The sequence below is a fragment of the Toxorhynchites rutilus genome, chromosome 2 (genome assembly GCF_029784135.1).
Source record: "Toxorhynchites rutilus septentrionalis strain SRP chromosome 2, ASM2978413v1, whole genome shotgun sequence".
Taxonomy (NCBI): domain Eukaryota; kingdom Metazoa; phylum Arthropoda; class Insecta; order Diptera; family Culicidae; genus Toxorhynchites; species Toxorhynchites rutilus.
Genome location: NC_073745.1, coordinates 319525752 through 319543042, shown reverse-complemented (window position 1 = coordinate 319543042; position 17291 = coordinate 319525752). Strand labels below are relative to the sequence as shown.

Genomic DNA, 17291 nt, shown 5'->3' with positions numbered 1-17291 from the left:
CAACTTTGCATACTTGAAATATTTAAAAAGTAATTAGACTACTGCTAGGAAAAAGACAAAAAAAATTTCTTAATTTTTTACAACATAAAAACTATGATACCTTTCAGCTTATTACAAAATTTATGTCAAAGAATGAAATGTAGGAAATTATTCAAACTTCGCAAAAAAATACCAAAAAGTTTTTGGAAAAAAATTTCGCTGACAAAAAAGATATTTTAAAAATTAAAATTCATTTTCCTCAAAAACGTATTTTTTTAAATTCCTAAAAATATATATATATGAATAGCCCTTACAATTTCCAACAGGTCGTTCATACATCGGAAGATGGGCACTTTTACAGGGAAAAAGTATTTCGAACAACATCTTTTTCATGTTTTCTTTGAAAAAAATACAACTCATCCTTATTTTGTTTGAAGTCAAGATAGCGATGTAGTGCATTCGACAAAGCTTTAGATCTTATAAAAATATGAACTTTTGTCGAAGACGTCAACATTCTATCTGTTATAGTTCTTGGAATATAAGTCATTTTTGTATGAAGACTCCTGAAAAAAAAAATGTTTTGCTCGTAAATAGTAGAAAAATAGAGAATAGAGAAATATAATAGAGAAAAGTCAGCAGATCATGCAAATTGCGATAACTACTACATAAAAATGTAACGAATTGAACATTAGTAGTATTTTTTCAAAGAAAAACATGAAAAAGTTGTTGTTCGAAAACCTTTTTCCATGTAAATGTGTCCATCGTCCGTTGTATAGAAAACTTGTTAGAAATTTTATGGGCTATTCATATCTATTTTTTCAGAATTTCAAAAGCTAATGTTTTCGAGAAAAATAAGTTTAATTTTTCAAAATATTTTTTTTTTCAATGAAATTTATTTCCATAAAAATATTTGGTAATTTTAAATGAAAACCAAAATAATTTCCTACATTCCATTCTTTGACTAAAATTTTGTAGGTCTGATAGATTTTTTTGTAGCTTTCGTTTTAAATTTTGAGTTTTTTCAACTTTTTTTCGAACAATCTTAATTTAAAAACTATAAGATCTACAAAAAGTTGGTCAGAGAATGAAATGTAGGAAATTACTTAGGTTTTCACTAAAAATTTTTTCGTTGAAAAAATACCATTAATGTTTCATTCGTAACATTTTTTCCGTATAAATTATCGCAATTTACATGCCCTGCTATTTTTTCTCTATTTGGAAACTTGCCAAAAACATGTCAAACGTGAGAATTTACACACAAAAATGTTACGAGCAAAACATTTTTTTTTTTCAGGAGTCTTCATACAAGAATGACTTATATTCCAAAAACTATAACAGATAGAAAGTTGATGTCTTCGACAAAAGTTCACATTTGAATAAGATCTAAAACTTTGTCGAATACACTATATCGCTATCTTGACTTTAAACAAAATTAGGATTAGTTGTATTTTTATCAAAGAAAATATTAAAAAGTCGTGTTAGGAAAACTTTTTCCCTGTGAAAGTGCCCATCTTCCGATGTATCGTCGACTTGTTGGAAATTTTAAGTGCTATTCATATATATATTTTTGGAGATTTTAAAAAAATTCCTGTTTTGAGAAAAATGAATTTTAATTTTTAGAACAACTTTTATTTCAGCGAAACTTTTTTTTTCCGAAAAATTTTTGGTATTTTTTGTAAAAATTTAAACAATTTCCTACATTCAATCCTTTGACATGAATTTTGTAGGTATCATAGTTTTTAAGTTATAAGTATGTTAAGTAAGTTTAAGTTTTTGTAAAAATTTAAGAAAATGATTTTGGCTTTTTCCAAAAAGTTGTCTAATTATTTTTCGAATATTTCAAGTATGCAAAGTAGCTTAAATGACCCATGTCTTTACACCCACAACGTTTCACTGCTATCTGAGATGGTGCTGCCATCTCAGATTCGAGTTGGCGTGAAATTCATCCTATTTTTCGTTGGTTAAATCAAGTGCAACTTCACAATGCTGAATAACCAGTGGAAAAGGTTTCTTTGTACAACTTAAGTGCTGTATTCTGTGAATATTGCAAATAAGGCGTCGAAAACTAGAAGTATTTTCATTTCTTATTTTTATTACATCAAGCATTTAGATGGCTTCAGAAGACAGCATTAAATTAGGATTGAGGTAGGAAATTATTATCTATTATGAACAAAGCGAAACCACGCTGCTCTGATTATCGAGACGACTCTATGATTTTGATATACATCACGAAGGATACTTCAAAATCATCGTTGAAAGTACAACAATAGCTAAAGGGTGTGTCACATCAAATTGCATCACGGAAAAAACGCTGTAGAAATTCGCCCAGTAGACCGATCCTTTTGAAAATTTTAGACAGTAAAATAAAAACTATTAAACAACTTTTGGCATTTTCTTTTTATTCATACTTCGAGCCCAAGCCCGTATGCTCGCACCTTCCTCTTTACCCCGTCCATAAGGTTCTGTACAACGTCAGGTTGTAGTTTTTTTTTAACAGAAATCCATTTTCTCTTGAAGTCCGCCTCCGATTCGACAACTTTTGGGTTCTTCCGGAGGGCCTGCTTCATAATCGCCCAATATTTCTCTATTGGGCGAAGCTCCGGCGCGTTGGGCGGGTTCATTTCCTTTGGCCCGAAGGTGACCCCGTTGGCTTCGTACCACTCCAACACGTCCTTTGAATAGTGGCACGAAGCGAGATCCGGCCAGAAGATGGTCGGGCCCTAGTGCTGCTTCAATAGTGGTAGTAAGCGCTTCTGTAGGCACTCCTTAAGGTAAACCTGCCCGTTTACCGTGCCGGTCATCACGAAGGGGGCGCTCCGCTTTCCGCAAGAGCAGATCGCTTGCCACACCATGTACTTTTTGGCAAATTTGGATAGTTTCTGCTTGCGAATCTCCTCCGGAACGCTGAATTTGTCCTCTGCGGAGAAGAACAACAGGCCCGGCAGCTGACGAAAGTCCGCTTTGACGTAGGTTTCGTCGTCCATTACCAGGCAATGCGGCTTCGTCAGCATTTCGGTGTACAGCTTCCGGGCTCGCGTCTTCCCCACCATGTTTTACCTTTCGTCACGGTTAGGAGCCTTCTGAATCTTGTATGTACGCAGGCCCTCCCGCTGCTTGGACTGCTGGACGAATGAACTTGACAAATTCAGCTTATTGGCGACATTCCGGACCGAACTTCTCGGATCACGTATAAAGTGCTTAACTACGCGCTTGTGATCTTTTTCACTGACGGAGCATCCATTTTTGCCGTTCTTCACCTTCCGGTCGATGGTTAGGTTCTCGAAGTATCGTTTTAGTACTCTGCTGACCGTGGATTGGACGATTCCCAGAATCTTACCGATGTCCCGATGTGACAACTCCTGATTCTCGAAATGAGTGCGCAGGATTAATTCACGTCGCTCTTTTTCGTTCGACGACATTTTTCCAAATTTACGAAAAATTGACAGTGAAGCATGGCCAACGTGATCTATACACTCTTATCTGATTATAAGCGAAAGCTGAAGATATAATTCCTTAAAATTAAATTTCTACAGCGTTTTTTCCGTGATGCAATTTGATGTGACACACCCTTTACATCTATCTGTATCGAACCGAACAGTCGAACGACAAATCGTTGAGATCGGATTATTCTCACGCCCACCTGCAAAGATGCTTTTGATTTACTCAGAACCCAGAAAGAAAGGTTCTTATCTGCTCAATAACATATCAGCCATTCCATGCCAAATCTATATAGTGGTTCTCAGATTTTAGTGAAAAGTTATAGTTTTGTTCCTTCGCAAAATATTAGTATTTTTATTTTTCCATTAGGGAGCCCATTTCCATTTTAGGGTGGTTTGAAAAATCATTTTTTTCACCTTATTCCAACAACGACTTTTTTAGAAAGTTCATAACTTTTGAACTGCTGTACCGATACAGACAAAATTACCATTTTCACAAAAATCTGAGAACCATTACATCGGTTTGGCATGGAGTGGCTAATATATTCTAGAATGCGAAAAAAATGGCAACAGATATAAATTTTGCAATACGTACCCATATTGAGCACAACATTTTGTGGGAAATATAACGTAACTTCAATTATATGCTGTCCTATCATGAAATGGGATTCCTAATGTCACAAAAAAACACTTTTTTACAATAACGTTAATTTTTATTAGTGAGATAAAGGATGGAGCACTGATGATTACCCAGTCCCTAAAAGGTCGTCCGAACAACTGAATACGTATATGTGGAATGTGGATTTAATCGTCCATCGTGTTTTTATTCGTGTACCGTCATAACTAACGCACATGCTTTTTAAGTAGCGTCAAAAAACAGCTCAAAAGAGAAAATCAACAACTACGTTCAGCTGTTCTACTGTCAATCTATCAAACTATCCCTCCTTCATGTTGACGCTTTTGTATCTAGGTTGCTTCTTATTTTCCTTGAGACCAATAACTCTTACCTCTTATCAACCATTTTAACTAAGGAATATACTTCGATTTCTTCTGCTCCACATATTTCCCTCTACAACCTACGTGGCACGAATTTTCATACGCTAAATCACATAACTTCTACAAATACTTCATAACTCCCAACTACTACTGCTACCGCAACCATCACAACCATCCAAATATTAAAAAACACTCCTCGTGCTGCTAACACACCACCACCACCACCATCCAGCGGGTCTAGAGAGGGCCTCGATGTCGTCGATTCCCGGCTCGACCGCCGGCAACGATCTCGTGCCGGGCCGTGGCTTCCTGTCGACCGCAAGCTTGTACCACTCGGCCTCCCGGAGGAGCAGCTTCGTCAGCGGCATTTTCTCGTCCGGCTCGCAGCGGCGCGGCAGCGCAAACGAAAGTGGACCCCCGTCCGCGGGCCCTAACAGTAACGTGTTTATCTCACACACTACTAATAGTAACAATAGCGTTAATCCCAACGTCCCGACTATGCTAAGATTCGGAGGGGCCTCTGCGCTGCCCGTACTGCTCTGCGGGCAGCTGCGCAACGAACTACTCACCCAGCAACACGCAAACAAACAATACTCATTTTTCACACAACCAAGTACTGACTCTCTGAATTACCATCTAATTAGCACTCGCAGTGCGTAATTATCCCTTTACTATCTATCTCAACATTGACACGTTGTTTTTAGGTGAAATGGTAGCTGTCACCCGAACAAGATTAGCGAGTTCTGCAACCGAAACAAACAAATAGATTTGAACAATATGACTCACGCCCCAAAAACACACGCACACCACGCCCACACCCACACCCACGACTGCACAACACAGCAGGTTGTAGCTGGTGAACCTCACGGTTCATAACCATATTCAGAGAGTTTTTGTGATAGTTGTTAACTACAAACGAGAACATGAAATTTGTATTTATTCATTGCGCCTCACCAATCATCCCCATTATTATGTTTCATGCAAACAAATCACCCATCATCATCCATCGACATTCTGTACAAAACCACAGAGACAATTGTGCGATGGGTACTTTCCTGTCCGACGGGTGAAAGCTAATCGTGCACAGTGTCACACATAATTTAATATTACACAATGCAGCGCTCACATAACGCTTACATGCAACCATCAACATGGTCCGCAGGGAGTCCCACACGAGCTGCAGATATTTGACAGCCGCAAATTGAGAATATTGTTAGGTAGAATTATTTATTAATGGATCTTTTTCATAACCATACCATATGAACCTATTGCAGCTGCCAACTCTGCCGCTCGTTTTGCTCTCTGCTACAAATAATGTTCAGTACCTCATGCTTTCCGCTATGGCACACCATTAAACAATTCGTTTATGGCAATCTGCAGCGAGAAAAAAAGCAGCTTTAGCGACGGAAATGCGACATTTATTCACACAATGCGAAACCATCCACGGAAGTGTGCGCGCCGTTGCTGGAGAACGCCGCCATTAATTAAACTCCTTCGGTCGGAGCCATTTCGCCACAGGAAAAGCGAAACATTCCTACAACATTCCGTGGTTCATCGCGAAAACATTCGCATCACGTGTTAGAATCCATCATTTCACGCATCCATATTTTCCACATGGCATCCTCAGGGAAATGTCTCGTTTTTCTCGTGCCTCCACGGCTGCTCTGTTGATGGCTGCTCAGTGTGCCCCGCTACCACACCTACCGACGGGAATTTTTTTGGAGGCTTGCTCCATCGTCAACACTGATGAAGATGTTCTGCTACTGTGTGTATCCATGTATCGTGTGTGTGTGTGTTTCGCTTAAAGCCCGCAGGGATTAGACCGCTGCTGCTCAGTTCGGTTACTGGCGGCGCTTAGCGACGGATTTCCGCTGGGAAGGATCAAAAGCGAGAGACTTTCTTTCGCGAAATTAAACGGCGAGATTGGTGAAATATGACATTCTCCGTTCTCTATAACCGTCACACAATTCACGGTCCTAAGACGTTTGACATTGGGAAAGGTTACTGGACGGAAAATGGGGAAGGGAGAGCAAGACGTAATTTGCTTTAATTTTTCAGCTTATGGAAATACATGGACGTGTTGTTCCATTACATGCTCCGGTAGTTTGTTTAAATTGATCAATTTAAAATTTCACTATCCATCGATCCTTTTTATTTGAAAATTTCGAATATTCTGTACCGTTTTGTCTCAACTTCCGAACTCTTAAGCTTTGGTGGCCATTGAACAGTGTCTCATTACTCAAAATGGAACTTTATCGCGAAATTAATTTGATTTTTGAATACAATAGAGCCTTCTTTTTCATTTGACTTCAAAAAAATGGATTCACAAATATATTTTCATGGTGAAAAACTAAAAATTACATTAATCACATTTGTCTCAAATTCCGAACACCATTTACGTTATTGATTTATGGACCACAATGGACCACTACTGCATTGGTTGGAATCATATTTGACTGGTCGAACAATGAGCGTCAAAATAGGTGACTTCATATCCTCCCCTTTCGACGTAACATCAGGCGTTCCACAAGGAAGTCATCTAGGACCATTGATTTTCGTACTATATTTGCACGATGTCAATTCTGTTCTCAAATGTATGAAGCTTTCATATGCTGATGACTTCAAACTCTTCGTGCGTGTAAATAACCGTGATGATGCGACTTTTCCACAGCGACAGTTAGAAATCTTTGCTAGCTGGTGTGAAGCAAATTGTATGTCGCTGAACTCATCAAAATGCTCTGTCATATCTTTTTCTCGCAAACACACAACGATACAGTACGATTATGAGCTTTTCGGATCGGTACTCAACAGAGTCACATGTATAAAAGACCTGGGAATTATTTTAGATTCGAAGATCACGTTCAGCGAACATATCGCATACGCAGTCTCAAAGGCTTCCAAGGCTCTTGGATTCATTTTCCGCACTACTAAACACTTTAAGGACATACAATGCCTTAAGGTTTTATACTGCTCTCTGGTTCGCTCGATTTTGGAGTACGCTTCGGTCGTCTGGGCTCCATATTACCACAATAACATACAAAGAGTGGCGGAGGCGATCTGGCGTAGCGGTAACATCCATACCTCTCACGCTAAGGGTCACGAGTTCAATTCTCACTCCCGACATTCTTCCGAAATGGAAGGTAAAAGTGACGAACCAGCCAAATGTGTTGAAAGTCACTATAATACAGAAATAAAAAAAAAAAAAAAAAAATACAAAGAGTGGAGTCTGTGCAGCGTAAATTTGTCCGTTATGCACTGCGTCGTCTCCATTGGAATGACCCTCAAAACCTTCCAAGAAATGAAAATCGTTGTAAGCTCCTGGGTTTGGATCAGTTATGCGTACGACGTAACACAGCTAGAGTTGTTTTCGTTTACGATCTCATCCAAGCCAACATCGACTGTTCTGGATTGTTAAGTTGCATTAATTTCAACGTCAGAAGGAGAAATCTGCGTAACCACGAATTTTTCCGCCTTCCAACTGCACGAACTAATTATTCTCACCATGAGCCTGTTGCTAGCATGGCTCGAACATTCAATCGCCATTTTGAAAACATCGATTTTCATATATCAAGGAACAGAATAAAAAATCGTCTTGGACAAGATCAAACGTTATTAGGTTAAGACAATTAGTTAAGTAGTTAGTATCATTAGGGTTCAATGTCAACCTGTTGATAAATAGTTAAATAAATAAATATTCCGAACACTTTTGTCTCAAATTCCGAACAGCCAAAATGAAATTGTTTAAAACAATTCATAACTTTTAAACTACTGAACCGATTCAGATGATCGATATATCAAATTAAATCGAACAAGCTAGTCTTTTGTAGAAAAATATTTTACTCGCAATAAAATTTGATTTGGTTTTCGTAATTATCGATTGCGTTCGTTTTTTTCTAGTTTACATGGTTTCGGGACCAAGGGCGCTATATATTTTTATATTTTTCCTTGAAAGCCGAGGAGTTTTTACATAACATATCCAAAAATCAGAGGTGTGTTTTTTTCATCGTTTTTGAGTTATTATTTTTTAAAGTTAACATGATTTAGTCTTCGTTCGATATTCCTATGCGACTAGACGAGATCTATGCGAAAAGGAATCCATTTTTTTGCAAATTGAATATTTTCTCAAAGAAGACTAGCTCATTGACTTAAATTTAATATGTCGATTATCCAAATCTGTTAGGTAGCTCAAAAGTTATGAATTTTTGAGAAACGTCATTTTTGTAAAAAAAAAAAAGAGAAACATGAGTTTTAGACCAACGATTAACCTTGAAAAATTATAATTTAAAAACAATAAACAACACATTTCTGATTTTTGGATGTGTTATATAAAAATGTAATACAATAATCGAGTTCGCCCTGTTACTTCAGGACCCCGGTTTTGTTATTGTGGTTTTAGTTGAAGACCTGGCTAAGAAAATCAATTTTACTCTCGTTGGTTTGCACCTGCGACCTGTGTTTTGCAAGGAAAGAAAGAAATTTTCTTTCGGAATTCGATTCATGCGTCAAAACTTGATTCAAATTACGAACACTACTTTAACGTTAATTTTAATAAAGATTTCTTCATAAAAGCTTTTTTTTCAACAATTTATAGCAGAGTCGTAACGAGATTCTTACCGAACGAACATATAAACAGCAATTAAAATACAAAAACGGAAAAATTCACGATGCTTGTTTTCGACGGAATTTGCTAATGCAAACATTTCATCACTGGTTTACGATAGTCACTTTTTTTTGTAAATGTTTAATATTATAAATTATAGACAGTACCTATACCTGTAAATGAATTTAAATATGAAGCCTACAAACCAAAGAATATTAGGGTTTTTATTATGGAATTATTTTTAACACACAATTTCGGTAAATTATCATTTAAAAATGATGTGTTCGGGATTCGGGATCATACGTCGAAACTCGATTCAAGTTCCAAATTCTACTTCTATACTAATTTTAATAAATATTTCTGAATAAAATATCATTTTTTCCATCCATTTATGATAGATTCTCACTTTTCTAGCACTCCACATGAAAACAGCAAACAAAATGGTTGAAAAAACTACAAAAACTGAAAAAATAACGGTGCTTGTCTTTTACGGAATTTGCTAACGCAAACATTTTATCATTGGTTTTGACTGTCACTTTTTTTGCAAATGCCTAATATTATAATTTATAGGCTGTATCGATACCTCTAAATGATGTGAAAATGTAGACTATAACCCAAAGAATGTCAAGGCTCTCATTATTCAACTATTTATAACAGTAAAGTTCAGTAAATTTACATTTAAAATGAAGTGTTCGGAATTTGAATCATGCAAAGAAACTTGATTCATATTCCGAACACTACTTCAGTACTAATTTTAATGAATATTTCTGCATAAAATATCATTTTTTCATCCATTTATTGTAGATTCTCATCTTTTCTAGCAATTAACATGAAAAAAGCAAACAAAGAAATTGAAAGAACTACAAAAACTAAAAAATTAACGATGCTGGTTTTTACGCAATTTGCTTACGCAAGCATTTTATCTTTGGTTTTGACTGTCACTTTTTTGCAAATGTTTAATATTTAAAATTATAAACTAAATCAAAGCCTGTAAATGATGTTAAAATGTAGCTTATACCTCAAAGAATGTCATGACTTCTATCATTCAATTATTTATAACATTAAAATGTAGTAAATTTACATTTAAAAATGAAGTGTTCGGAATTTGAGACTGTTAGGAATATGAGACAAAACGGTATCTCATGAATTATATTGAATCTGGTACCATTACTAGCGATTGCGCCTACAGACCTACATAATACGAAGCGTCTCCACATATTTCTGAGACAGCAGAAATGCAAGGAGACACTTGGTAGTTTTGAATTATGGTATCGCTAACCCTACATTATGTTTTCTTCCCAAAATGTGCTGTGAATGTTGTAGCCGTTGAAACCAGAGTTAACTAAACCCTGATAGTAGCATTCACATCAACGACATAAGTTCTAAGCACACACTTAGGATAACAGACGATTGATCTTTACTGCTGCAGGGACAGAGATTGTCACTGATTTTCAAATGCTTAATCTACAAAGCTTAAGAATAAAATAATAGGTAAAATGTATTTAGCAGTCTCAAAATCATTCACAGAATATGACTCATTAATTGGAAGGTAAGTTCCACAAGTCCGGAAAAACAGCCGTTGGAAATAACATTCTACTCTGGGTTACTCCAACAGTTCCAAAAGATAATGTTCCTCAGATTATTCGAAATGTACTCGCCTGTTAAGGACTGACATATAGTTTTTTTTTCCAAATCATTTATTTGTAAGGCTCAATCGCAGAAGCTTCGCGAAGCCGCTAATTCAGTTTTGTTTACATTATTTAATCTTAATCTATGGTTAGAAGGATTCGACCGATTACTCGCGGTTTACTCGAGGTTAAGGAGGCAACAATTTTGTGGGACTGGTCAGGTTTGGGATATGGAAATTGGGTAAAGTCCCAACCGAGAGTTACCACACGCACTGTAGTGTTTTGCGTTAGGACCAGGGATGGCATCTGATGTTCGACTGGCTGTCGAAGGTGGGCGACGGTGAGATGAGGGGACAAGACAAACATACTAATAACGAAAAAGAAAAACACAAAGGCATTAAATTCTTATACTAGTCCGTTTCACAAACACATAGATCGACTGCATATAGCAAATGTCCTAACACGTCTCTAACAGGAACATAGGGTTGTCTTCCTTGGGCCTCAAGGGCATTCAAAAGGTACTCTCTGGCTGCGTAATTATCCGTACATTGCCAAACTGCGTGATCGATGTCATCGTAACCGTTTCCACACCGACAGACATTGCTTTGAACAAGATTTATTCTGTGGAGATGCACATCTAGCGAATAGTGGTTGGACATAAGTCTACTCATTACACGAATGAAGTCACAACTTACGTCCAAACCTTTGAACCACGCTCTCGAAGAAACATTTGGAATAATTGAATATTAGCATCGTCCAAGACTTCCAGTGTCCCAATCGGTTTGCCAACTCAAGAGGGAACTCTGACGCAGTAATTGAAAAAAAATCATCGTATGAAATCTGTGTATCAAACAATTCGCCTTCCTGTGAACCCTTTGCGAGAGTGTTTGCCTTCTCATTGCCAGGAATTGAGCAATGAGAGGGGACCCATACAAAGGTTATCTTTCGATCGGTGAACTCATCTGCTGCCTCACTTTTGTGAGGAAATAAGATGGGTGCCTACTAGTTTTCATCGACTGGAGAGCCTCAAGCGAACTGAGACTATCCGAGAAAATGAAGTAATGGTCTGCAGGCTTGTTGGAGATCATCCCCAATGCGAAGTCGATTGCTGCCAGCTCAGCAACATAAACGGAACAAGGTTCCTGCAGTTTACGGAAGGCGCTCGAATTTTCATTGAAAACACCGAAGCCAGTGGATCCATTGAGGCGAGACCCATCAGTGAAGTATCTTTTCATGCAATTGACTTTTTGGTACTTTCGGTTAAAAATACGGGGCATGAAAGTTGGTCGAAGCTGATCTGAAATCCCAAGTATTGCTTGTTTCATCGACAGATCGTATTCAATTGAGGAACTGCTGATGGTGAAGTGAGCACGGTCTGGAGTAACCGATGGAAGACAAATATCTGACGAAACATAGTGGTGCTAAATTCTCATAAACCGAGATTGTATATTTAGATGAAGAATTTTTTCAAAGTTTTCAAACACAAGTGTGTTCGTGACTCCGCATTTCACCAGTATTCTGAGAGAAAGTTCCCAGAATCGGTTCTGTGGAGGAGCTACTCCTGCCAGAACCTCGAGACTCATGTTATGCGTTGAGTGCATACAGCCGAGAGCTATACGCAGACAATGATATTAAATTCGTTCCAATTTTAGAAGGTGACTTTTAGCTGCTGAGAAAAAGCAGAAAGAGCCATACTAGATATATTCTATATAGATAGAATAGTTGTTTTATAAAGCTTTATGAGATCTCCCGGATGAGCTCCCCACCACGTGCCGCAAATCGAGCGGAGAAAGTTGACCCTCTTTTGACATTTTTGCTTCAAATACGTAATGTGAGTATTCCAAGTGCATTATGAATCAAAAGGGTACTTGAAGGTCAATGTTTGGGTAAAGCTTCTGCCCAAAAGCTTAAGTTGTAATTGGGCTGATGACCGCTTTCGAGTACACAACACAGTTCAGTTTTCTGCGGCAAGAATTCGATCCCTAAGTTCCTTGCCCAGGAAGACAAGTTATCTAGGGAATTTTGCAGTGGTCTTTGCAAGTGTTCGGCATGGCGACCTCTGACGGAAACCACACCAGCATATACAAGCTGTCTTAGCGTGCATTGTTCTGCCAAACGACTGCCAAAATCTTTTATATAAAAATTATAAAGAAGGCGGCTGAGCAAGCAAGTCTAGCAAGCGTCATTTCGCGATATCAGGAAGATTTTTTAAAAGAACGAATTTAATCATATCGCTTCCGGGTGAGGAATAATCGAATATCTATCGGTTGGAGTATTCTTCACTCTCGTTGGTAGATGAGCGGTTACGCATGTTGCGAGCTACCTTCCACAAGGTGTGTATTGAGGTTTCACGAGAAAGACCTTCAATGAATTGCGCCAGTAACCGCGTTTTTTTGCTTTAACTAATTGTTTCAGTTGTATTTCAAGCTTTGAATATTCCTCGAAGTTTGTGGATGTTTCATGTCTACGAAAAGCTTTGAAAGCATCAGATTTTTTCAAATACAATTTTGTGCATTCATCGTCCCAGCCAGGAGTGGCTGGTTTTCTTTTAAACGAAGCACTTGGAACTTTTCGTTTTTGTGCTTCCAGTGAGCTTTCATACAACATATCGACGAGGAATCGATATTCTTCCAATGGTGGAAGTATATCTATTGATTCGACACCGATTGTTACGGCCGTTGCCAATTTTTGCCAATCGATGTTCCTTGTTAGATCAAATGGAACTCGAGATGGTTCAGTGGATTGCGGGCTACACTTGATTGATATAATGATTGACAAGTGCTCGCTACCATGGGGATCATTGATGACCTTCCCCTGACAATCTAATGATAGCGAGCTTGAGCACAAAGATAGATCGAGTCGACTTTCCCGAGCCGAAGGTTTTGCAATTCGTGTCACTTCGCCAGTGTTCAAGATAGTCAAGTTGAAATCGTCACATAAATCGTAAAACATAGCCCCCCTAGTGTCATCGTAAAGATCGCCCCACCATGGGAGTTCATGTCACCCAAGATTAGAACTGGGGTTGAGAGAATCGAAACTAGATTCCAAAGTTGACTACGGCTAATGAAAGTATTTGGAGAAACGTATACTGAAGCTATGCAAAGTTCTTTATTCTTTGCAGTTATTTGACAAGCGACAATTTCGACGTCTGATAGAGGTGGGAGAGGAATTGTATAGAAGGAGTAGCACTTTCTGATCCCTAAAAGTACTCCTCCATAGGAACCATCTCTATCCAGGCGAATAATGTTAAAATCGTGGAAGTTGAGTTCGGTAAACACTGTAGCGCGACGGTAAAATCTATTGTGTTATACTTCTTTGTTTTGTTGGAGGCGTTCAGTGGAACGAATAAACAGGCCACCGATCCGGGCTTGCCAGAGAGGCGCTTCCTCGTTATTCCTGTTACTTTTGGTGCACTTCACTTGCGACGAAAGCAGAAAAAACGACTCAAAAACCACTTTAGCGGAGAAAAATGGAAAAACAGCTTCGATTTATTGTTAAAAGAGCACGAACAATAGACGTCCGGCTCTTACATTTACATTTACATTTACATTTATTCATCGAACAGAAAAGTCTACATGAATTTTATAATACATTCTTAATACTATAACATTGATCGTAGTCGATCAGTAAATACATTAACACTAACATTAAAATCAAATAAGTTATAAACTTCGTTAAAAATAGCACACATTGATCTGATTGGTTCGTTCTGGGCATATTCAGTTCTATAAAAGTTCAGCCCAAGGATTTGCCGAGGGCGAAGTTGTCTGGATGGGACGCTGAGGTTGATTCGTGAAAGTATGTTGGGAGCGTCAATTTCTCCTAGCAGTAGTTTCCCAACAAATATGGCTTTCTGGTGGTTTCTCCTTATCTACAAGGTAGTCATTCCAAGTAAACGACATCGACTCTCGTACGGCGGCAGCTCGATTGGGTTGTTCCAGGGTAAAAACCGTAGTGCGTATCTAACGAATCTCGCTTGTACTGCTTCAATCCGCTTTATCCAGACTTCATGGTGGGGACTCCATACGACAGCTGCTGACTCCAAGCCGGAACGCACCAACGTATAGTACAAAGCTCGTAAACAGTAAGGATCACGAAACTCCTTTGAAACCCGAAAGATGAAGCCTAGATTCCGGTTAGCCTTAGCGATGATGCTGGAGTAATGGTTCCGAAAAGTCAATTTGTAATCCAGCTCTACTCCTAGATCTCTTATGCTCGAGACTCTTTCCAGCGTTTCTCCGCAGATAGTATAAGACCATTGGATTGCAGACAGTTTGCGGGTGAAGGATATTATGGCACATTTCTTCACACTAATCACCAGATAATTTTTGTTGCACCAGTCTTCAAAGAGATCAAGATAACCCTGCAGTTGCTTACAGTCCTCTGCTGATCGTACTGTTGAGTAGATTTTTAGGTCATCTGCGTATTGACATCACAATTGATCGATGAGGCATGACTGAGATATAGTTCTGAACTTAAAACCTAGGCTTAGGGGATGTTTGTGAACTCCAGTATTAGTAATGTTCTGATTCCTATTAGAAGAGTAGAAGACCCCACTGGTAATGGATACCTACTATCACAATAAAACGCGGAGAATGCAACTATAGAGAGAAAACAGAGAAATCTTAGTGGAACCTAGTTTCTTTTGAAAGGGTTTAAGAAGAATATACAAAAACAAATTTCGTTGCGAAATAAGGAAACAGAAGATAGAAACTTTGCATATTTAAAATGTTATTTCTATTGTGTTTGGAACTACTTAATACTAGAACTACTGACAGTTTTTATATAACTATTTCTACCAAACCGATCATTTCGACCAGTACACAATGGTCTGGAGGGGCATTCAAGTGAAAATTAGCACTCAGAGCTCGACAGTTTTTCTCCGAACAAAAACTGTATTCGACAAAGTTGTTACATATGATAGAGTGTTAATTCTTATGCTACCAAAAATAGGGTGACCAAAATTGTCGATGAAATAGAAAATATACCTTTCTTATCTTTATAGATAGAGGTTAACATAGTTCGACAATATTGTAGTCCCAGTTATTTGAAATATCTTTGTAAAACAATTTTTTTTCTATCTCTTGAAATAACTGACATAGCGCCATTTTTCTATATTGCGTTAGGATCACCATGAAAAAAACTGTTTTTTGCTCTAACTTTCATATTTCAAATTCTACATACAAACTGTCTTCGAATGAATTTTAGAGCTTATTAATACAAACATTTTGCGATGCAGAACTTGTCAATATCTCAACTTCACTCAAAGGTATTGATATTGCTTCCCAATAAATACGCTCTCTTCAATTGTTTTTCATTCTCTCTGGGGAAAACATAAACAAGGTTTATTGGCTTCATTTGAAAGAGCATAGTTCAATCTACATGATGTGTGATTATCAAAGATATGTTATTTTTCGTGTTTGAGTAAATTGAAATTCAAATCATGAATTTTTGGATAAAAAACCATCAATAACTTTTAGTAGGATTGAGATATTGACAAGTGGTAAAAGTCTTGATAAGCTCTAAAAGTCATACGAAGACAGTATTGATGTAGAAATCGAAATCTAAAAGTTAGAGCAAAAAAAAACCGCTTTTCCACGGTCACCCTAATGCAACCTAGGAGAAAAAACGCTAAATCGATTATATTGAAAGATAGAAAAAACCTTTGTTCTACAAAGTTGTTTAAAATAATTGGTACTATCACATTGTCGATCTATGTTTATCTCTATCAATAAAGATAAGAAAGCTAGATGTTTTATTTTATAGACAATTTTGGTCACCCTATTTTTGATCACATAAAAGCGCTCTATCACATGTAACAACTATGTCGAAGACAGTTTTTGTCTAAAGAATAAATATCTCTCATAAAGTTGCTTTTTAACTAAGTTGCATTAGGGTAACCATAAAAAAAACGATTGTTTTACTCTAACTTTTATATTTAAAATTCTACATCAAAATTGTCTTCGTACGGCTTTTAGAGCTTATCAATACCAACATTTTTCGATGCAGAATTTGTCAATATCTTAATCCTGCTTAAAGTTATTGATGGGGTTTCACTCAAAAACTCATTATTTCAATTTTAATTTACTCAAATACAAAAAATAACATATCTTTGAAAATCACATATTATATAGAGTGAAATTTGTTCTTTCAAATTCCGTCAACAAGCTTTTTTATGTTTGCCCCAGAAAGAATGGCAAGCAATTGAAGAGAGCGTATTTTTTGAGAAGAAATATCAATAACTTTGAGTGAAGTTGAGATATTGACAAGTTCTGCACCGAAAATGTTCGTATTAGTATGTTCTAAAAGTCTTTCGAAGACAGTTTGTGTGTAGAATCTGAGATATAAAAGTTAGAGCAAAAAACAGACTTTAAGAGCTTACTAAGACAAACATTTTGCGATGCAGAACATGTCAATATCTCAACTCCACTAAAAGTTATTGATATTTCTTCTCATCATTCTTTTTGGGGCAAACACAAACAAAGTTTATTGGCGGCATTTGAAATAATATACTTCACTCTACATAATGTAATATTTTCAAACCCATGTTTTTTTTGTATTTGAGTAAATTGAGATTTAAATCATGAGTTTTTGTGTGAAAAAATATCAATAACTTTGAGTAACATTGAGATATTGACAAGATCTACATCG

The 17291-nt window shown here is 37.3% G+C and overlaps 1 protein-coding gene across 27 annotated transcripts in view; it reads left to right on the top strand.

Moving 5' to 3' along the window:
* LOC129771300 (potassium voltage-gated channel subfamily KQT member 1) overlaps positions 1-17291 on the top strand; it is a 1095885-nt gene that overhangs the window by 915477 nt on the left and 163117 nt on the right. For 16 of the 27 annotated variants that reach the window (XR_008742331.1, XM_055774796.1, XM_055774799.1 and 13 more), the window contains one exon: positions 4645-4848. The exons of 10 other annotated variants lie outside the window; for them this stretch is intronic. Coding sequence is in view for 16 of the 17 variants with exons in the window: in XM_055774796.1 (XP_055630771.1) it covers positions 4645-4848 (204 nt within the window). In the remaining variant the exon portion in view is untranslated. Of the gene's footprint in view, positions 1-4644; positions 5065-17291 lie in introns of all 27 variants that reach the window. One more of the 27 variants, XM_055774795.1, reaches the window with a different exon arrangement.